General features: G+C 49.1%; 1 protein-coding gene and 1 pseudogene across 2 annotated transcripts; both read left to right on the top strand.

Annotated features, from left to right (window-relative positions):
* The first annotated feature begins 690 nt into the window (after nucleotides 1–690).
* Nucleotides 691–20,566, top strand: CPNE9 (copine family member 9). 2 transcript variants are annotated; one of them, XM_058288581.2, is made up of 20 exons: nucleotides 691–899; nucleotides 1,384–1,424; nucleotides 1,536–1,582; nucleotides 1,673–1,776; nucleotides 2,160–2,196; nucleotides 2,609–2,685; nucleotides 7,149–7,212; nucleotides 7,320–7,423; nucleotides 7,617–7,721; nucleotides 9,788–9,829; nucleotides 10,194–10,269; nucleotides 10,385–10,438; nucleotides 10,849–10,910; nucleotides 11,628–11,674; nucleotides 12,496–12,677; nucleotides 12,948–13,075; nucleotides 17,410–17,512; nucleotides 18,107–18,164; nucleotides 18,556–18,629; nucleotides 20,164–20,566. In XM_058288581.2, exons 1-20 carry the CDS (start codon nucleotides 832–834, stop codon nucleotides 20,347–20,349), a joined length of 1,659 nt encoding a protein of 552 aa, XP_058144564.1. In that variant the 5' UTR covers nucleotides 691–831; the 3' UTR covers nucleotides 20,350–20,566. The 2 variants fall into 2 exon arrangements, with proteins under 2 accessions (XP_058144564.1, XP_071068314.1); XM_071212213.1 differs by lacking the exons at nucleotides 691–899; nucleotides 1,384–1,424; nucleotides 1,536–1,582; nucleotides 1,673–1,776 and having other exon boundaries at nucleotides 2,103–2,399.
* Nucleotides 8,770–9,070, top strand: LOC101419147 (large ribosomal subunit protein eL36-like; annotated as a pseudogene).
* Nucleotides 20,567–21,079: the final 513 nt, after the last annotated feature.

A 21,079-nucleotide genomic window follows, 5' to 3' on the forward strand; every position in this document is an offset into this window, starting at 1 on the left:
TACCACTGTCCTCGTCCACAAGGTGGCCTGGGCTAGACTGCATCATCACAGACTGTCTGCATTTCTAACACCATGAAGTTGTGATGGTTCAAAGCTGTGGGCAAAGGCCCTTGCACAGTGCTGGCCTGGTTGTGACAGCCGCCCCTTACTGAGCTCTTACTCAGTGCAAAAGAGGTCATGAGTGAGTGCCCTCCCCTGCCCTGAGCCTGCGCCATGAATGATGGCGATACTATTTTACAGCATGCTGAGGAACTGCCGAATGGCCTTTCCACCAAGGAGGGGACTGAGCCGCAGGCATGTGGGTTAACTTGCCCAAGATCGCACTGGATGTAACTCTATTTTTTTTTTAATCTTAGATATTTATTTTTGTAACTCTCCCTACTGGCAGACGTAGGCAGGTCCGGAGGGATAATGGGGAAGCAGGTGGTTGAGGGGGTTGCTCAGGAAGAGGGAGAACCCCTTTGCCCACGAGGCGTCCCCAGTGCTTCAGCACCCCGGACAGTTCTAGGAACTTGGGTTTCACAACCTGGAAGAGTTGCGCCGGCGGCCTCTCCCACGGTGGTGGTTGGGTTGGGTTGGGGGTTCTGGGTAAGGCTCCCGGCGTTCCAATGGGGCGGGGGCCGCCCGCAGGGCCGGGCGGGGCTATGCTGCCATCTAGAGCCGCCGCCGCCGCCGCCGCCGGCCACACTCAGGGCGCGAGCGGCTGAGCGCACGCAGGGCTGGAGGGAGAGCCCCCGCCGCAGCCGCCGCCGCCGCCGCGGCACATGGGCCGGCCCAGCCGCCGCCGCCACTAGACCCGGCGGCCGCGGTCTCGCAGCCTCCGGACCAGCCATGTCTCTCGGCGGAGCCTCCGAGCGCAGTGTCCCGGCCACCAAGATTGAAATCACCGTGTCCTGCCGGTGAGCGAGCCGAGCCAAGGGGGGCTTAGGCACCGCCCCAGCCCCAGCCGCTCCGGGCTCGGCGCGGACGGGAGCTGGACCCAGGGGGGAGGCATCGGGGCAGGCGCTGGGGCGGCCGAGGAGGGTCTCCTTAGACGCCTTTACGCGGCAAAAGAGGGCTCAGCCTGCGGGCTCAAGGGTGGGCTGCGGGGGTCCCGCAGGAGCTGGGCACCAGGAAGACAAAGTTCTCGGGCGACCCCTCTTCCCGGGGCTGTGGGAGACACTGTGGGCCCCTCCGCGTCGGGTCCGCAGAGGCACAGGTCCTGGGCTGGTATTTCCAGTGCTTTCCAGGGTGTTGACAGCCAGAGCCCAGCGGGGAGCAGTGAGGGAGAAGGGGGTGCGACCTGTGCGCTCCGCTTCCCCCGGTGCCTTACTCAGGGCTGGGTCGAGGAGGTGGGCCCCGGGGTGCCCCACCCTCTACCCGTCTGTCTGTTGCTTTCTCTAGGAATCTGCTGGACCTCGACACCTTCTCCAAGTCCGACCCCAGTAGGCGGCGCCAGGGCCGGGAGGGGGAACTTGGGGTCCGGGTGCGGCTGAGGGGCGGGGGGGAGAAGAACAAAAAGGTGCGGCGCGACCTGACGCCCCCGCCCCCCGCAGTGGTGGTGCTGTACACGCAAAGCCGGGCCAGCCAGGAGTGGCGGGAGGTGAGTCCGAGAGCCCCTGCCGGCCCGAGCCGCCCGGGAATCACCTGCCCTCCTGCAGCCCCGCGCTGACCCTCTCCGCCTCCCGCCCAGTTCGGACGAACGGAGGTGATCGACAACACGCTGAACCCGGACTTCCTGCGCAAATTCGTCCTCGACTATTTTTTTGAAGAAAAGCAAAATCTGCGCTTCGATGTGTGAGGCCCCGCCCAGAATCACGGCTTGGCCCGCCCCCGACCTGGAATCCTGGCTGGGCGGGGCCGCGCCTGCGCCCTAGCTCCGCCCCCAGCTCAGCTCGGCCCCGCCCACACCACTGCTTCGGGTTTTAGCTCCGCCTCCATCTAGGCCCCACCCCCAGCCCGGCCCCTAACTTGGCCTCGCCCCAGGCCCCACCCTCTCCGACACTGACCCCTACCCCAGAGGAGATCCTGGTTAAAACTCTGGCCCAAGTCCGCCCCTTCCCCCACCCCCAGTTTCAACCTCGACTCGGAGCCCTGCCCTTTTGCAGCCTCTTTGCACCCAGGCCACTCGCGCCGGGACCCCAGGCCCACCCTAAGGCAGCCGGTTCCACTCTTCCCAGGTACAACGTGGACTCCAAAACCAACATCTCCAAACCGGTGAGCGAGCGTCTCCTTGCGAGCTGGCGGGGCACACAGCAGGAACTCAGATGTGTTCAACGCCTCTCCCTAGAGTTCTTCCTACCCCGAGACCCGACCCCTCCCTCCCGGTCCTCCGCTCCTGCCCCTGCCTCGGTTTCCCGTCTGCGCCCCTTACTCACTGCTCCTCTTCCTTTCTCGGCTGCCGCTGGGACCTGCAGAAGGTGAGGCTGAGCGGGCCTGGGCGGGGCTGAGGACAGGCTGGTCCTTGCCTGGACCCCGCCCTGCACCAGAGCACTTGCCGGACTGTGGCCCTGGCGATGTCCCGCCGCCTCAGTACTGCCCGGGCCAGAGGCAGCATCACCCGGGCTGGCCCTGGGATCCTGCGCTCCCAGCCCCTCCTGGCCTCGCTGACTCCGTGTCCCCCACGCAGGACTTCCTAGGACAAGCGTTCCTGGCCCTGGGAGAGGTGATTGGAGGCCAGGGCAGCCGCGTAGAGCGACCCCTCTCGTAAGTCAAACAGGGAGACGTTTGTGGGGAGGGGCTAGCCTCTCCAAGTTCTCCCTGCCCTTGGGAGGGCTGAGAGCAGTGGGGGCTGAGATTCCGCCTGGTGAGGGCCTGTCCCTGGTCTATCAGCTGTGACAAGTCCAATCTCCAGGACTTTGCTGGAGCCCTTCTCAGGCCTCTTACGCCCTCTCTCTCCTCAGGCTAAGGCTGATTCTACCTTTAAGGTCCACTTCCAAGATCCTCTCTTCCCGGAAGCTTTCCCTGGCTCAATCCAATGTCTGGGAATTTCCATCACATTCACTCACTAAATATTTATTAGCATGTTCTGTATACCATTCCCTGTGCTGGCACCAGGTAGTCATCCAGTCCACAAAGACCACGGGGCGCATACTGTTTTTCAGCCACTGCTCAGGGCTTGGAATGCAATGAGAGCAAAATAAAGGTTTCTGCCCTCTGGGAGCTTATACTCTAACAAGGGGAAAGAGACATAATATACTAGAAGATGGTTAAATGCTATGCGGAAGAAAAGGCAAAGTAGAAGAGCACAGGGGGATTGGACATGCTGGGTGGGTGGCAGGTGCAATATTCAATAGGGCGGTCAGGTAGGCCTCGGGGAGCAGTAGCTTCTGAGCAACAGCCTGGAGGAGGACAGGAAGTGAGCCATGCAGGTATCTGGAGGAAGAGTGCTCCCAGCAGAGGAAATAATAGCACAAAAGCCTGGTATGTTTAAAGAACAGCAAGGACATCAGTGTGGCTGGAGCCAAGCAGGTGAGGGGGAAAATAGGAGGTGAAGTTGGAGTGTTAACAGGGGCCCAGGTCAGGCAGAGCCTTGTAGGCTACCGTGAAGATTTTCACTTTTACTTTGAGGTAGGAGCCACAGGAGAGGTCTGAACTGCGAAGTGACAGGATCTGACTTAGGCTGTCAAAACATGATGCTGGCTGCCAGGTTGAGAATAAACCTGGGATGGACAAAGGCTGAAGCAGGGAGCCAACTCGGCTGTGACAGTCATCCAGGTGAGGGCAGGATGGTGGCTTGGACCAGGGTGGTAGCAGTGAAAGAAATGGTCGGATATGAAGATATGAAGGTGGAGTTCTCTGATTCCCTGACAGCTTCAATATAGATGTGGAGAAGAAGAGAAGAGCCAAGAAGGATACCAAGGTCTTTGGCCTTAATGACTAGAAGGATGGAGTTGCCATCACCTGAGATGGCACAAAAATGGAAGGAGTAGTAGGTTGGGGTAGGATTTGATAAGGAGTTTAATTTTGACATGTTAAACTTCAGATGTCTAATTAGACATGCAAGGGGAGACGTCAAAAATGCAATAAGATATGTGAGTCTTAGATGCTCTTTAGAGCCATGAGACTAGATGAGATCGCCAAGGGTGTGAGGAGAGAGCGAGAAGACCAAAGACTGAGGCTCCAAGAGGAAAAAGTAGAAAAGGAGACTGACTGAAAAGAAGCAAGTGATGAAGTAAGAGGAGAATCAAGAAAAGGCGAGTGTCCTGGAAGCAAAGCGAAGGAAGTGTATCGAGGAGAGCATGACCAACTATGTGAAATGCTGCTGCAGATCAAGTCAAGTGAGGACTGAGGATTGGCTGTGAGATTTAGCAAGAGGGAGGTCACGGACAAAACTCTGACAAAACTCTGACAAACATGGTTTTGAAGGAGAGGTGAGGTTGAGAGCCCAACTGGAAAGGTTTAGAAGAGAAAAGGAGAGGAACTGGAGTCAGGGAATCTTCCAAGGAATTTTGCTGCAAAGGGAGGAGAAATGGAGTGGGGGCTAGAGGGGGAAGTGAGATCAAATATAGGTTTATAATTCTTACAAATGTATAGCATGTTTGTATGCTGATGGGAATGGCCCATTAGAAACTAAAACATTGGGATAGGAAACCAACTGCTGGTATAATGCCCTCGAGTGGTGAAGAGAGAATGGAATGTTGTGCAGCAGAGGAGGGCACGTAGACACACAGACTGCTCACCTGTAGCAATGGGTAGGAAGCAGAGGGTGCGGGTGAAAGTGCTGGTGGGAGGGTGGGTGTGGTGCTGGAGTCTGTGAACATTCTTTGCTGGTTGCTTCAATTTTCTCAGTGAAGTAGGAAACAAAGTCATCTGCTAAGACTGGGGAAGGAGGAGTAGTGTTGGGGCTTTGAGGAGACAGGGGGAGGCTTAAGCCATCATCTGGCCCAGAGGGAATGGCTAGGAGTGTGTAGTGTGATTACCAGGCAGCATTAAGGACGGTCTTGAGATTTGTGGTCATGCATTAAAATGAGATCTGTTAGTGTGCATCCGTCTGGCCATGTTCAGCTGCCTGGGTGTGGTACATGGATCAGGCAGAGAGCTGGATTTAACTAGGCTAGGCTGTGGTTCTGGCAAATAAGAATGTCCAAGTGAGAAAAGGGCAAGGGGAAAGATGCAGGAGGCAAGGGAGTGATTATCATCATCATTGAATGGAATTCTGACTGGGTAAGGAGGGGAGGGAGAGCAGCAAGGAGGCAAAGGACCATGAGAGGATCGATGCCTTGAGGTCCTCCCAGATGGCCAGGTAAACAGTCTCCATCCTCATCATACTGTCTTTTTAAAACAGTCAGAGATTGGTGGAGCCAAAGAAATAGTTGGACACTCTCATTTTAAAGATAGAGAAGGTCACATAATGAGTTAGAGTCAGGACTTGAGCCCAGGATCCTCCTGACCTAGCTTTCTCTCTGCCACACTTTATTTATTTATTTATTAAGATTTTATTCCCCCCTGAGATGGCTCCCTCGTCTGTCTGCTCATTGTCTGCTCGCTATGTCTATTTGTTGTCTCTGCTTGTTGTGTCCACTCATCTTCTTTACAAGGCACTGGAAACTGAACCTGGGACCTCACATGTGGGAGGTGGGTGCCCAACCGCTTGAGCCACATCCTCTCCCTCTCTGCCACACTTTATTTATAGTATTTTTTTTTATTCCTCCCCCAAGATGGCTCCCTCATCTGTCAGCTTGATATGTGCTCATCTTCTTTAGGAGGCACCAGGAACCAAACCCAGGACCTCCCATGAGGGAGGCGAGTGCCCAACTGCTTGAGCCATTCCTGCTCCCTGCTGGTTGTGGTGGTGGTGGGAGTGTGGCATCTGCTTGTCTTTTTTTTTTTTAAGATTTATTTTTTATTTTTCTCCCCTCCCCCCCCAGTTGTCTGCGCTATGTGTTCTTCTGTGACTGCTTCTATCCTTATCAGCGGCACTGGGAATCTGTTTCTTTTTGTTGCGTCATCTTGTTGTGTCAGCTCTCCGTGTGTGTGGCACCATTCTTGGACAGGCTGCACTTTCTTTCATGCTGGGTGGCTCTCCTTACGGGGCGCACTCCTTGCGCGTGGGCTCCCCTACGCGGGGGACACCCCTGTGTGGCGCGGCACTCCTTGCGCGCATCAGCACTGTGCATGGGCCAGCTCCACACGGGTCAAGGAGGCCTGGGGTTTGAACCATGGACCTCCCATGTGGTAGGCGGACGCCCTAACCACTGGGCCAAGTCCGTTTCCCTGCTTGTCTTTAGGAAGCACCAGAAACTGAACCCAGGACCTCCCATGTGAGAGGCGGGTGCCTAATTGCTTGAGCCACATCCATCCCCCTCTGCCACACTTTAGATCCCTTTGGGAATCAGGGTCTTCAGGCCCTATCAGCAAAGTCCCTGACCACTTGGAGACCCAAGGCAAATTTGGGATGGGGTTCCTTGTGTTCACCCTTCTAGGGAAGACCAAGTGTCCCATCTAGGGTCAGGAAAGGATAAGGCTTTCCTCGTCCTTTTCATCTCACTCTTCACAGTCTTCCAAAAGCACAGCAGCTTTGACTTAAACCAGCCCTTTTGCCTCCTGGGTGTGGATTGAAATTCCCCTCGCTTTTTCGGTACTGCTACATCACACTCCACTTGCCTAGTGGCTCTGACATTGCAGCTTTCCTTGGAAGGTCCCTGAATGCAGAGTCCTTAGCCAATTCATACCTGTGTCCTCTGAGTCTAGTACAGTGCCTGGCATGAGTAGATGCCAGGGCCTGCTTTGAGGAATATAACCACTTCGTATCTATAAAGCTTACAAATTTCTTTTCCTTCCATGCATTCATTTAGATCTCCTTACAGCCCTGAGTGGTGGGGATGGTTCCCATTTCATGGAAAAGAAAACTAAGGCCCAGAAAAGGAAAGTAACTTGCCCAGGGCCACACAGTTTAGAAATCACAAAATCTATCCTGAGTCCACTGACTCTAAACCCCATGTCTTTCCTTCACTGCCACTAGGAGATGTCCATCTAGGCATGTTGAACCCCTTTCTCCCAGGCTACAGTGCCTTCTCCATTAGGAGTGAGGACACACTCAGGACACTGTCTGTAAATAATGAATTGAATGTCCAGGGAAAGTGCTGGCCCTCCCAGTCCCAGACTGACCACCCAAACTTTGTTGACTACCCTCCCTGCTCTTACCAAGAGGCTCTTTCTGCTTCCAGGGGTGTACCAGGCAAGAAGTGTGGGACCATCTTGCTGACCGCAGAGGAGCTGAGCAACTGTCGGGTTAGTAGAGATAGGAGGCTCCCTTCTCTCTCAGAACTCCCTTTCGTGGGCTGACTGAAAGCAATGTGCAATTTGAGTTCCAACAGCCCGACCTCATCCACCCCTAGGACATTGCCACCATGCAGCTGTGTGCCAACAAGCTGGACAAGAAGGACTTCTTTGGGAAATCAGACCCCTTCCTCGTGTTCTACAGGAGTAATGAGGATGGCACGTGAGTTGGCTTTGAGACTGGAAGGGAGGGCACTTTAGATTTTATCAGGACCTGAATCCAGAATTCACTCAAGGAGACATAAAATATGTGCTTAATCAGTAGGGAAATCCCAGGAGTCTTGAAAAGGAGCAGATCCTGTCTCTGGGCTCAGTCTTACCCCAGGGCAGGTCCCAGTCCTCTTGCTCTCCTACAGGTTCACCATCTGTCACAAGACTGAGGTTGTGAAAAACACACTGAATCCTGTATGGCAGCCCTTCAGCATCCCTGTGCGGGCATTGTGCAATGGAGACTATGACAGGTCTGCTTCAGAATAAGCTGGGGGTGGGGGGTGGGTAAGGGGCAAGGGCATGAGAACAGGGATCCTAGGTCTCAGGATTATGGCAACAGCATCAAAATAGTGTTGGAGGATCCTGCTCATTGAGACAGAGTTCTAGGCATGGAGATGGGTGGATGGGGAAGCAGATAGATAGCCACATCGTTGGCTAGGAGACTATCAATGGATATAGGATGGATGGATGGATGGATGGATGGATGGATGGATGAGCAAATGAACAAATGGATGGGAAGATACATGGGTAGGTGGATAGATGGGGAGTTGGATGGATACTGGTGAATAGATGGATGGGTATATAAGAGGATTGGTGGGTGGGTACAGGGGTGAAAGATGAATGGATAGCAGATAAATGGATAAGTGAACTTATGAGTAGTGGCTAGCCTGATGATGGATGGATGAGTACATGGATGAGTTAATGGATGGGTAGATGAATGAGTAGATGAACTGGTATATGAAAGTTTTGGGTATGGCTAGAGGGGAAGATGGATGAATGGAAAAGCAAATTGATGGATAGGTGGACTGACAGGTAGACTGTTGAGTGCCTCTCCCCCACACTGGAGGTCTTGGGATCAGTTCCCAGTGCCTCCTAAAGAGAAAGATGAGAAGAAGAAGAAGAAAAGAAAGCAGACACAGAAAAACACACAGTGAATGGACACAGAGAGCAGACAGCTAGCACAAACAACAAGGGGTGGGGAGAAAAAAGTAAGGTAGATGGATAGGCTGACCATATGAATGAATAAATAGGTAATAAGTAGATGAGTGGATAGATGTGTGGGTGGAAAGATGGATAGGCACACATAGTAGATGGATGATTAGGCAAGTGAATGGATGATAAAATGAACAGATATCAGATGGTTAGGTGTTGTTGGGTCGATGGATGGACAAATAGATGGATGCCAGCATGCATCAGTAACTAAGTGAATGGCTGGATGTATAGTTAGATGGATAGACAGAGACAGATTAGTAAGCAATTACTGCTTCCGCCGCGGCAGCCATTGAAGGGACAGCAGCCATGGCTCTGCACTACCCCATGGCCATGGCCCTCAACAAGGGCCACAAGGTGACCAAGAACGTGAGCAAGCAGAGGCACAGTCGCCACCGCGGGCACCTCACCAAGCACACCAAGTTCGTGCGGGACATGATCCGAGAGGCATGTGGCTTCATGCCATGGAGCTGCTCAAGGTCTCCAAGAACAAGCAGGCACCAAGTTCATCAAGAAAAGGCTAGGGACACACATCCGGGCCAAGAGGAAGAGAGAGGAGCTAAGCGACGTCCTGGCTGCCATGAGGAAAGCAGCTGCCAAGAAAGACTGAGCCCCCTTTTATGAAATAAAAACTTGGAGGAACTGCGAGGAAAAAAAAAAAGCAATGACTTATTAGTATGGCAAATATATGAGTGAATGGGTAGGTAGATGAATAGATAGTTGAATGGACAGACATATCAATGGACATATGGAATGACGTATGCATAGTAGTTAAGAATAGGGACCCTGGAACCAGGCTGTCCGAGTTTAAATCTTAGCTCATTCACTTAACAGCTCTTAGACCTTTGCCAAGTTACCTTTTTGTAGCAGAGTGTCCTTATGTAAAAATAAAAATAATAGTACTTACTTGTAGGGTAGTTGGTAAATGAGAAAATATATGTAATGTGCTGAGAACAATGATTGGAGTTAAAACAAGACTCAATTAAGTAACAAAAGTAGTAGTAATAATAAAAAGAAGAGATAACTAAATAAAAACAAAGAAAAAATGGGGAAAAAAACAGCAAAAAGAAAAGTAGTAGTAATAGTGGTAGTAATAGCAACAGTGATAGTATTAGTGATAGTATTAGTAGATGGTTGGGTATGTCCATGGACTGATGAATGAATGGATAGGATGGATGGAGAGATAGGAGGTAGGTTGGGAAATGAATAGGTTGATGGAAGGACAGATGAGTGAATGGGGAGATGACTTGTGTGTGGCTAATTGGGTAGGGTGTCTCTGGGATTTACTGTACATACACTAAGCCTATGTTTATCTCCTGAATTTCAGAACTGTGAAGATCGATGTATATGACTGGGACCGGGATGGAAGGTAGAATTACCCCACAAAGCCCTCTCTCTTGTACTTAACCCAAACACTTCCTTATAATATTTAGTACATGCACTAGGAATCCCAAGCAATCTTGGAGTCAAGAAGAGTGATGATAGCTATCCCCATTTTCCAGACACCAAGACTTCTGGTACACCTGATCCCCTCAGTTTTCTCTCTCATATACTGGTATACAGATGTACTTTCCTCTTTTCTTTCCCTTCTTCTTCCCTCCTCTTCTGGCCTCAGTCCCAATACCCTACAGCAGAGTAGGTACAGGAAAGGGGTAGGGGAAATAAAGTCTGAGTTCAGATCTGGCTCCAAACCAGCAGCAGCTGCTGCTCACCCACCTCTGGCCTCGTTGCAGCCACGATTTCATAGGTGAGTTCACCACCAGCTACCGGGAGCTGAGCAAGGCCCAGAACCAGTTTACAGTATATGAGGTGAGAGCTCCAGCCCTACTTAAGTTGCCCAGACCACAGCCCCCCACCCCCATCCCAGTGTGTTCAGTATGATGCTCCCTCCCTGTTTCTACCACAATTTATCTTCCTCATTTAGGTGCTTAACCCTCGGAAGAAATGTAAAAAGAAGAAATACGTCAACTCGGGAACTGTGAGTGCTCCCTGGAGCTCTGGCTCTCCCCAGACCCTTTTGCTGCCATCCCCACTGACACAGCATGACAAATGATGAGGGGGGTGGCAGTGGGCACAGATTAGTTGGATATAGTCATGTTGGGCATGAGGTGGCACCATTTAGGTTTATCGTTGGTGTTCTCACCTGATGAAAACTGTGAAACCTTTAGTATTATAACCTACGTTGTGTTCCCCAATATAATATGCTTTTGGAAATCAAATATGTTTCTTACAGGTTCCTCTTTTATCCCTTTCAGTAATTGCAAAAGGTGGGACAGGGTGGGTGGGCAAAGTCATGTGCCTCTCTCCAAAGCTCTACCATGCCACATTCCTTTCTGCCACCCCAACTGTCCTTTCCAAGGTGGCAGAGCTGCCTCTCCTGTTCCACAGGTGACGCTGCTCTCCTTCTCTGTGGACTCTGAGTTCACTTTTGTCGATTACATCAAGGGCGGGTGAGTCAGAGGCCAAGCTCTGGGTTGGAAGACCAGCAATGAGTTACTCCTAGTTCTAAGCCTCAGTTTTCTTTTTTATGAATGGTGAGGATCCAATGAGAACATAGAAGTCAACCTTAAAATATTTGGCAAACTATAAAGTGCTCTGTAAACTACAAAGTATCGCCCATCTTAGTTCTCTTCATGGGACTGCCTTACATTTCTAGCTTCCAGCTCCTCCTGGGAAGATGCCAGACAAATGGTCTTCAATGGTAGCCCCAGTAACCTGACTGGGATCCAGACAAAAGCTATGGCCAGATAAGGAGAGGACAAAAGAGCAGGAAAAACCAAGCCAGATGATAGGGGACATTCTGCGTGGTTCGGTGGAAAGAGGCAGACCTGGACCAGCACTTTTCTGAACCTCAGGGTCCTCTGCCACAAAGTGGAGATTGCTACTTCAGGGCTATGGTAAGGGTTAGAATAAATTACATCTAACACACATGGCCTGCTATAGGCATTTAATACTGTTATCCAAAGTATGGTTCATGGACCAGCACCATCAGCACCATTTGGGAGTTTGTTAGAAATGCAGAATCTTAGGCTCCATCCAGAGCGTCTGGATCAGAATCTGCCTTTTAACAAGATCCTCAGGTGATTCAAACACACGTTAATATTTGAGAAATGTTCGTTTAATAAATATTAGTCCCTCACTTCTCAACCAACCTACTTCCCTAACAGGACACAGCTGAACTTCACAGTAGCTATTGACTTCACAGCTTCCAATGGTAAGGCATGGATGGGAGAGTAAAGAATTACAAGGGAGTCATTAGGGATTGGCCTGGATCCCTGCCTGGAGAAAAGAGTTCCAGGAAGCCCAAAGCCCACCCAGGCTGGTGCTGGGTAGGGGTGTTGGGCAAGGATGACTGGGTGGAAGGGTGGGCAGGGAGTGCAGGAAAATAGACAGGTAGATGGATAAAAGACTGCTGAAAGGATAGGTGGCTCAACAGCAGGAAGACTAAATGAATGGATAGGTAGATTGATGAACAATGAGGGTGGGTAGATGGGTGGGGAAGCGAGTACCACAGGTTGAACAAGTGGGTTCATCTATTTGGTGGGTTGACAAATAAACATGTTTAAGTTGGTGAAATAATGGGTAAGTAGATAGGGGCATAGATGAATGGACAGGTGGATGGATACATAAGAGGACAGATAGGTAAGTGAATGAACTGAATGGATAAGGATGGCTAAATGACTGGATAAAAGAATAAATATGGCAGATAGGTAAGTGGATGGATGAATGGCTGGCTGGCTGGAGGGAAGATGCATGGATAGCTGGATAAGAGAATGGTAAGGTGAATGGTAGAGAGGGATAAGTAGACTGAAAGATATATGTGCTAGGTGGATGGGTGGATGTATATGTGGGTAGGTGGATAGATACAGGGATGGGTCGGTGATAGATGGATAAATGAACAGATGGATGAGGTGAGATAATGAGGGAGTAGAGAGGTAGAGGGTGCATGAAAGGATCGGTAGATATATGCGTACAAGGATGGGCATATATGATGAGCCAGGTGACCATGGGGCATGGGCTCCTGTGTGCCTACAGGGAATCCCCTGCAGCCCACCTCCCTGCACTACATGAGTCCCTACCAGCTCAGCGCCTATGCCATGGCCCTGAAGGCAGTGGGAGAGATCATCCAGGACTACGACAGTGACAAGCTCTTTCCAGCCTATGGCTTTGGGGCCAAGCTGCCCCCAGAGGGACGGATCTCCCACCAGTTCCCCTTGGTATGGGATGGGCCAGAGCCTACACTCCACGCCCTGGCATCTGACCCACCTAAGTTGATGAATTTCCTCTATTTACATTTCTTCTAAGGGTCAAGTACCTGCAAAGAAGCAGGAAGCTATGAGAGGGTGGCAGAACAGGGACGGGAGCAGGGCTGGAGTTTGGAGGGGAGCATGAATGGGGTAACTGAAAAAGGAAGCAGTGAGCTGGGATCAGAGCATCCCTGGGCATAGGCCTCATGGGCTCAGCCTGGCAGGGCATCTTCCTGACAGAACAACAACGATGAGGACCCCAACTGTGCGGGCATTGAGGGCGTGCTGGAGAGCTACTTCCAGAGCCTGCGCACAGTGCAGCTGTATGGGCCCACCTATTTTGCTCCTGTCATCAACCAGGTGGCCAGGTAAGAGAGCTGGGTGGGGGTTGGGAATGGAAGGGACCCAGACAGGGGGCTGACTCCCCAACGGGAGTCAAGACGGCTCTTGGGTAAACTTGGGCTTTGAGCAAGGAGTAAAAGGTTCAGTGTTGAACAGGCTCTGGTACAAAGAGATTGCATAATGCCTTATTCTGGGGCAGAGAGGGTGTCAAAAGACGGCCCCAAGCCCACTCTCTGGGAATGAAAGCCCCCACCTTGAGTCTGGATACAAGAAAGAAGAACCTGTGGCATAGTCTTTAGCATCAGACCTGGGTGTGATTCTGGCTCCAACACTACCAAACAGATGACCTTAAGCAACTTAGCCTCTCTAAGCCTCCACTTCACCCCTGTAAGATGGATGTAATAATGGATAACAACAGCACCTGCTTTATAGGATCATTAGGCACTTAAAATTAGATAACGATGTAATAATTATTAGCATGGTATCTGGCTCATAGTAAGTGCCCAGTTAGTGGTAGGTTATGAAATAGAAGAGTAGCTTTCCAGATATTCAGAAGAAAAATATAAAAACCAAAGAAAACCCAAATCATATCAAATGATGTTTTAAAAGGTATTAAAAATAAAATATGACATAAAAATGACAGAACTAAAATCAAACTAGTATCAATAGACATAAATGGGATAAGCTCATCTGTTAAAAGAAAAAGACTTGAAATGTCTGTGACATTTCAAAAAATAAGTAACCCCCACTATATTCTGAAGAGAAGAGACTCTGCTAAGACAAAGTAGTTTCAGAACGCTTGGAAGAGAAAAGATGACACACAATAAAAAGAGAATAAAATTTGAGCGATTACAGGGAAATTTATATGTCCATAGACTTTCTTTTTCCCTAATGAAGACTTCTTTTCTGGTCATAATCAAGATGATAGTTTCTTTAATTATAAAAGTAACATAACATTGCTGTAGAAAATTTCAAGAACAGAAAATCGAAATAAGAATTCACCAGACTGCTGCCTGTGGGAATGTGGATATTTATAGTTCCTAGCAGTCTTTTTCTTATGCATCCATAATTGCAGTCAAATTGCGTGTAACATTTCACCACTGCTTTTTTTTCACTCAATGTTGGCGCCTGAGCATTTTTTGTTGTTATTACACAGACTTCTTAAATATTATCTTGGGCAAGTCCACTGATTTATGTATCCGTTCATTGAGGAAACATTCACTAAGGGGCAATGTAGCATGAGAGTGGGACTCTGGAGACAGACTAGCTAAATTGATACCCTGGTTCTACCACTGACTAGCTGTGTGACTAGTGGTAAGAAGACTCTTAATCTCCCTGTGCCTAAGTTTCCTTATTTTAAAAATGGAGATAATAGTAATGTATATATCATAGGGTCATTGTGAGGATTAATTAATATACATCAAGCATTTAGATCAGTGCCTGACACATCATAAGTGCTATACATATTAGCTATTACTGTTACTATTATTATCATTATTACTATTCAAAGGGCATCTGCTGTATGCTCAGTTCTCTGCTGGGGCACTGGAGACTCACAGATGAATCAGATCTGTCCCTGCCCTTGGGAGCTCCCAACTTCGTGCAGGAGACAAATATAAATAAATCATTATCTTCTGAAGGCTAGAGCTTCCCACACTTTCCAGCAAGTCACCCATCAGCAAAGGCAGGCGACTGCATTCCCCCGGGGTGAATCTGGGGGCACAGCCCAAAGCAGAGCCTGGAAATGTCTTGAAGTCTCCATATTTTATCTTAAAAATTCATGCAGCCTTTACATTCTCCTCACATTGCATTTTTAACGTTTTAAGTGTACTTACGGTCATTTAGCTTTATCCACCAGATCATATCATGGAGAAGAAAGGGTGTTCCAAGTTTATCCTGTGACCTTGGGCCCCGGTTGGCACACACGGTACCCTCAGCAACATGAGAACCCATTTGGAGGCATGGACAGCCCATTTTGGAGGGCAGCATCCTAGGGGGTTGAGGGAAAAGAGGGGTGAGGACATAACCTAGCCTGAGAGACCCAAGGCAGGTCCTCCAGAGAGGGGACTGCTCAGCTAGGTCTTGAGGGCAAGTTGGACTTTATCAGAGAAGGAGGGGCAGAGTAGGCCTGGTGGAAGGAACAGCATGTAAGATGCACAGAGGCATGCAGGTGCCAGGTCAGGAATCAGTGAACAAATTAAGGTACCCAGAGCATAGGGTGCAGATGGAGGAGGATCCAGAGAGCAGGCAGGGGATGGAGAGTGACAGGACCAAGAGCTCCGGCTGAAGGCTCAGTTGATCAGGCTTGGACTTCACCATCACTCAGGGATGCTATTTAACTTCTCTGGACCCAAGTCTTCTCATTTAAATAATTGGAATAAAAATTGCCCACCTCATAGAATTTTGGTGAAAATAAATCAGATCATGTATGTCAAGTGCATAGCTGTGATTTTGATGATCACAAAGGACTCTGTTGTTTCCTACTCACCAACCAAGTGGAGTGCAGACTGCTTCCCAGCCAGTCACCTATTTCCTCATCCAACTTTCAGGTCTAAGTGCCCAGGAGCCAAAGGTGTACCTCCCATGCTCCTCCCTACCACTGCCAGCTCACAGATCCCCTCAGAGTGGGTCTCACCCTCAACTCCAGCCTCGTCCCTCTTCTGTAGTTCTAAATGTGATTCCTAGAACATATTCTCCCTTGGTTTTCATAGGCCATTCCCCCTTTCTGGAGTACTTTTCCCTTCCCACCCCCCACTCCCACCATCACCTGCCTAACTCCTACTCATTTTTCAGGTCTTAAACCTTTGAGATGTCACTTCCTCAAAGCCCTAACCTCAGTGTATTGTTACAGTGCGAGCCTCTCTCTCTCACTGGACAACATCCCATTCTCTGCCACATGTTCAGTGCCAAGCTCAGTGCCTGACACCTAGCAGGTGTGCAGTGACTGACTACTTGTGAAATGCATGAATGACAGGAGAATGTACCTGCTCAGGCCTGTGAGGAGGCTGAGGCCAGAATTCAGGAAGGGGGCAGGGTCTGCTAAGAAGGATCATGGCCCACTCAAACTCTGGGCCGTAGGCACTCTGAGCCATAGCTAATTGAATTCTCTCTTCTCACACCATGCTTTTCCTCTGATTTTTTTTTTTTTTTTTGATATTAGGGTTAAATACCAGCAAGGAATTGCTCACATCCATCCCACTGCTGTACAGCAGAGCTTTCTGCAGTGGTGGAAATGTTATATATCTGTCTTGTTCAATATGGTAGCCATTACCACATACAAATATCAAACATCTGGAATATAACTAGGGTGACTGAGGACTGAATGTTTTGTCTTATTTCAGTTCATTTAAATTCAAAGGGCTCCACAAGACTAGTGGCTACCTTATTGGACAGCACAGCTCCATCTTTCCAACCCACAGAGGGCCTAACTGGGAATCATGAGACGTGTCTGCCACTGCCTTCATGTTCTCTCTTGGTCCAATTTTTCTTACATGTAAAATAAGGGCACTGGACTCAATGACTTCTGAGGTGCTTTTCAGAGGGAAATTCTTGGATTCAAAGATTGGTGATGAGAAAAGGAAAAGGAGCTCTGGGAGCAGCTGTTAGACCAGCTGAGGGAAGAATGCAGGGGACCTAGCAGCCCAGACAGGGGGATGTGGTCAGCAGAGAGAAAAGAAAGAGAAGAAATAGAAGGGAAAGGGAAAGACAGAAGCATTCCGTGTTTCCTCATGCTCTTGTATAAAGATCAAAATCTTCACAGGAGCCAAGAAAGTGGTGGCCCCTGCCCACCACTCATCCTCAAGGTCTGCTCTGCTTCCCTCGCTTTCTGGGCTTCAGACAGAGTGGGCTTCTTTCAGTCCCATCACAGGACCCTTATACATGCTATTTCCTCTGCCTGGGATAATCGCCCTTTCACTTAGCTCCCTCTCCATCTCAAACATTACTTCCTTAAAGAAGCCTTCACTGACCTCCTGGATGAGATCAGGGTCCCCTGTTATTCACTGACATAATACAATGTCCCTTCCCATTGCAGCACTCATCACAACCATAATTTTACACTTATCTGTGTGATTCTTGGATTAATGTCTGCCTCCTTCGAGAGGGCTGGGTAGATCTTTTTATCTCATTGTGATTCTCCAGTGCCTAACACAGTGCCTACTATATAGTAAGTGCCCAAAAAATATTCCTGGAGGGATGGCAGGCAAGGGTAGGCAGCCAGGCCTGGTGAGAGGGTATGGGCTTCAGAAGCCCGTCCTTAAGGCTGCTCACATGCTGGCTGTGGACACTAGGAGGAGGGGGGAAGGGTGCCCTTGGCCTCTCTGGGCTTTCAACTGAATTCTGAACTTGACCTCTTACCCAGGGCTGCAGCCAAGATCTCTGATGGTTCCCAGTACTATGTCCTGCTCATCATCACTGATGGGGTCATCTCTGACATGACGCAGACCAAGGAGGCCATAGTCAGTGTGAGTGTGAGGAGGGCTTGACAAGGATGGAGTCACCATCAAGAACTGTGAAAGTTCTGAGATTTTACCTTATTTGCACGCTAACAAGTTAGTGCCACAGTTTCAAAGATATTGGCAGAAAACACAAGACTCCTGGGCCAGAGACAAGGGACTTTATTATTCACAACAATAGCAGCAGCCAGAGAATCAGCATTTGCTCCAATTCTCTTAAGTGCCAATTCCCACAGGACCATGTGAGAAGGGCCAGATAACACTTGCACCTGTGGTGGGTTGCATTATGGAAAGGAACCCTAAGCTTAGGGAACCTAAATCATTTATAATGGGCAGTAAGCATGCCTGCCCTTTATTCCCCAGGAGGATTTTTTTTACTTTACTGAGCAGTAAACAAGCCTGCCCTTCGCTTTAAAGAAGATGCTATATGTTTCAAGGTGTTTGCTACACAAACATCCTTGAAAAGATAAGACTGGAACAAAGGGAAGTGCCTTTGCTAGCAGAATGTTCAGGAATGTAAGAGACCCAGAGAGAATTATCTTCCAGAAGCCATCTTCCTTTTTATGGCCACTTGCCTCAACCATTCACCCTCTCTCCCCACAGGCCTCCTCACTGCCCATGTCAATTATCATTGTCGGTGTGGGACCAGCCATGTTTGAGGGTGAGTAGGATATGGGGAGGTGTCCATGAGTGGTGCCAAGAACCATGGATAACAGGAGAGGGTCTGGGCGCCCATGCTTACTTCAGAGAAAATACAGAGTGGCTGTCCCTGTGGGACTGTGGCCAAGCCAGAGACCTCTCTGAACATCAGTTTTCTTATGATAATCAAGGCTGATGATACCAATACTTCCCCCCACCGCCCTGGGCTTTCTAGTAAGGATGGTATGTGTGGAAAGACATAATAATAATATCAAAACAATGCCTAATATTTGTAGGATTTTGATGCAGCCCTTAGGCATTGTCATAATGACTCCAAAGGGGAGCTATGAGGGAGAGGGGTGCCATGGGTTGGGTGGGAGAGGCCAATCAGCTGAGGGGTGTCTTATCTGCAGCAATGGAAGAGCTGGATGGTGATGATGTGCGCGTGTCCTCTAGGGGTCGCTACGCGGAGCGGGACATCGTTCAGGTAGACTTGACCAGGAAAGGAGGTCATGGATCTGAGAGGCACGGGGGGCAGGAGAGGCTAAGTTGGAAGCCACTCCCTTTTACTGCCTTCTCAATCACCTACCTTTCTCTCCCTCACTCTTCTATTCTTCTTGCATTTGTTGAACAAATTCTTTCTGAGAAACAGGTTGCTGCAGTCTTGTGGATCCATGGCAAAGAAGGCCCCCAAAGTCCCACCCCACTAGTGGGGGCAACAAATAATGAGCAAATACTTGCACAGATAAATATCTCATTAGAGTGGAATAGTGCTTAAGAAGAATAGCAAATGCCACTATGAGAGCCTCTAGCAAGGGAACTGACTTAGTGGGTAGTCAGGGAAGGCTGAGACCTGAAGGATGAGGAGGATACAGCAATGCAGGTAGAGGAACAGCATGTGACAAGGCCCTGAAGCACAAAAGAATTGGCCCAGTCAAGGAAAAAGCAGTAAACAGGATTACAGTAAGTGAAGAGGAGAACCAAGGCCTTGCAGGTGATGATGAACATTTGGGATATTGCTGTAAAAGCACTGGGCAGCTCTTGAAGGGTTTTACACAGGGGAGTGAGATGGTCATCTTTGCATTTTAAGAGGATCTCTCTGGCTGCTGCTGGCAGGGAGACTCTAGCAGGGCAAGAGAGAAGGCAGGTAGACCCATTAGTGAGAAAGCCTTTGAAGTAGGAGAGGTAAGAAGGCAGGGATCTGAACTAGGGCAGAGGCAGAGGGATGGAAAAAAATTGCAAGTTCAAAAGATATTTATGAAGAAAATTTTACAGGAGTTGATGATTTGATTAGATGGTGATAGTGAGGGATGCTTCAAGGATGATTCTCATTTTCTATTTGAGCACTGAATGAGTGATGGTCCCATTTACTGGGAAGAGGAAAGCTGGAGGAGGAAAGGACTAGAATTCTGTGTTGAACACACTGAGTTTGAGGTATCTATCTGTGAGACAACTAAATGGAGATATGATATGGACAATTGAATATGTGGTTCTGGATTTTAAAGAGAGGCCAAGGATGCATATATGAATTTGGGAATTATCAGGGAACACTTTTTAAAAATGGAAGGGTATGAAATCACCTAGGAATGGTAGAAGGTAGGGGAAGAAATATCCAGAAAGATAGGAGTAAAACCAGGAGATTATGGTGTCAAGAATATGATTTTTCAAGGAGCACTTATGGTTAAATGTTAACAGAATGCTAAGGAGAAGTCAAGCAAGATGAGGACTGAAAACTGTTGTCCATTGGATTGGATTGATTTGGCAACATGGAGCTGTTGACATTAGCAAAAGTAGTTTCAGTAGAGTGTGTGAGGCCACATTGGGGTAGAGGGTGAATAGAAGGTTAAATAATAAAAGAATGGGGGTGAGCAGCAAATGTAGAAAACATTCAAGATAGAGGAAGAAAGATAATTAGTAGTTGGAAAGAGATATTGAGGATCAAAGGAGTCTCCTTGCTGTCCCTACCGCCACTCCCCCCTCTCCTGACCATCACCTACACCTGGCTATCTGTGCCTGTCCAGTTCGTCCCATTCCGAGACTATGTCGACCGGTCCGGGAACCAGGTGCTGAGCATGGCCCGGCTGGCCAAGGATGTACTGGCCGAGATCCCAGAGCAGCTGCTATCCTACATGCGCACCAGGGACATCCAGCCTCGGCCTCCACCCCCTGCCAACTCCAGCCCGACCCCGGCTCCAAAGCAGCCCTGAGAAGCACACGTATCTATTGCCTAGCAGTCTGCCTCCTGCTCGCCCACTGCTTCTGCTGAAAATCAGAGGTACCTAAAGCCCTGGACCCCTCTGTGAGGGCCACCTTAGAGGATCAGGACTGACCAGTCCAGCTCTCCACCCTCTCACTCAAAGAAGGGCCTGGCACTACGACCACTTCCCTGTCTTCATGCCAATAATAAAGCAGATCTTTACTCCATCTCTGTCTCAAGGGTCTTGGGGAGGAAGACTGGGGAATCCAGGGCCTGGAGCTACACCAGAAGAGAAGGGAGCAAAGACAGCTTCAGCAAGGACTCGTCCCCAAACTAAACATATTCACCCAATTATTTCTCATACAGTCTTCAAGCACTTGCAGAAATACTGTATGTGTGTATTTCTGAGGAGAGAAGTACATAGCATTAATCAGATTTTCAAAGGGATTCCTGACTGCAAGAGGGGATGGCTTTAGGATAATTCTGTATAGTTCTCCTCTGTTCCATTTATTTGGAATTTTCTGAACGAGGAAAATAAAAATAGGTAATATTTTCTTTGTGCATTCACGGTATATTAGACACCATGCTAAGTGATTTACAAGTATCATCTAATCCTCACAACCCTGTGAGGTAGGTACTATGTATTATCCCCATTCTGCATGCAAGGAAACTGAGGCACAGATAGGTTAAGTCACTTGTTCAAGAGAACATATTTTGACTCCAGAGCCCAGGATCTTAAC

Source organism: Dasypus novemcinctus, chromosome 26 (assembly GCF_030445035.2).
Source record: "Dasypus novemcinctus isolate mDasNov1 chromosome 26, mDasNov1.1.hap2, whole genome shotgun sequence".
Classification (NCBI taxonomy): domain Eukaryota; kingdom Metazoa; phylum Chordata; class Mammalia; order Cingulata; family Dasypodidae; genus Dasypus; species Dasypus novemcinctus.

What these genes read in the sequence shown, in the direction of transcription:
- CPNE9 (XM_058288581.2), top strand. Translation starts at nt 832, where the DNA reads ATGTCTCTCGGCGGAGCCTCCGAGCGCAGTGTCCCGGCCACCAAGATT. An exon ending in TCTCCCACCAGTTCCCCTTG is followed by an intron (nt 12,678 to 12,947) that starts GTATGGGATGGG and finishes TCTTCCTGACAG; the next exon opens with AACAACAACGATGAGGACCC. An exon ending in CCAAGGAGGCCATAGTCAGT is followed by an intron (nt 17,513 to 18,106) that starts GTGAGTGTGAGG and finishes CTCTCCCCACAG; the next exon opens with GCCTCCTCACTGCCCATGTC.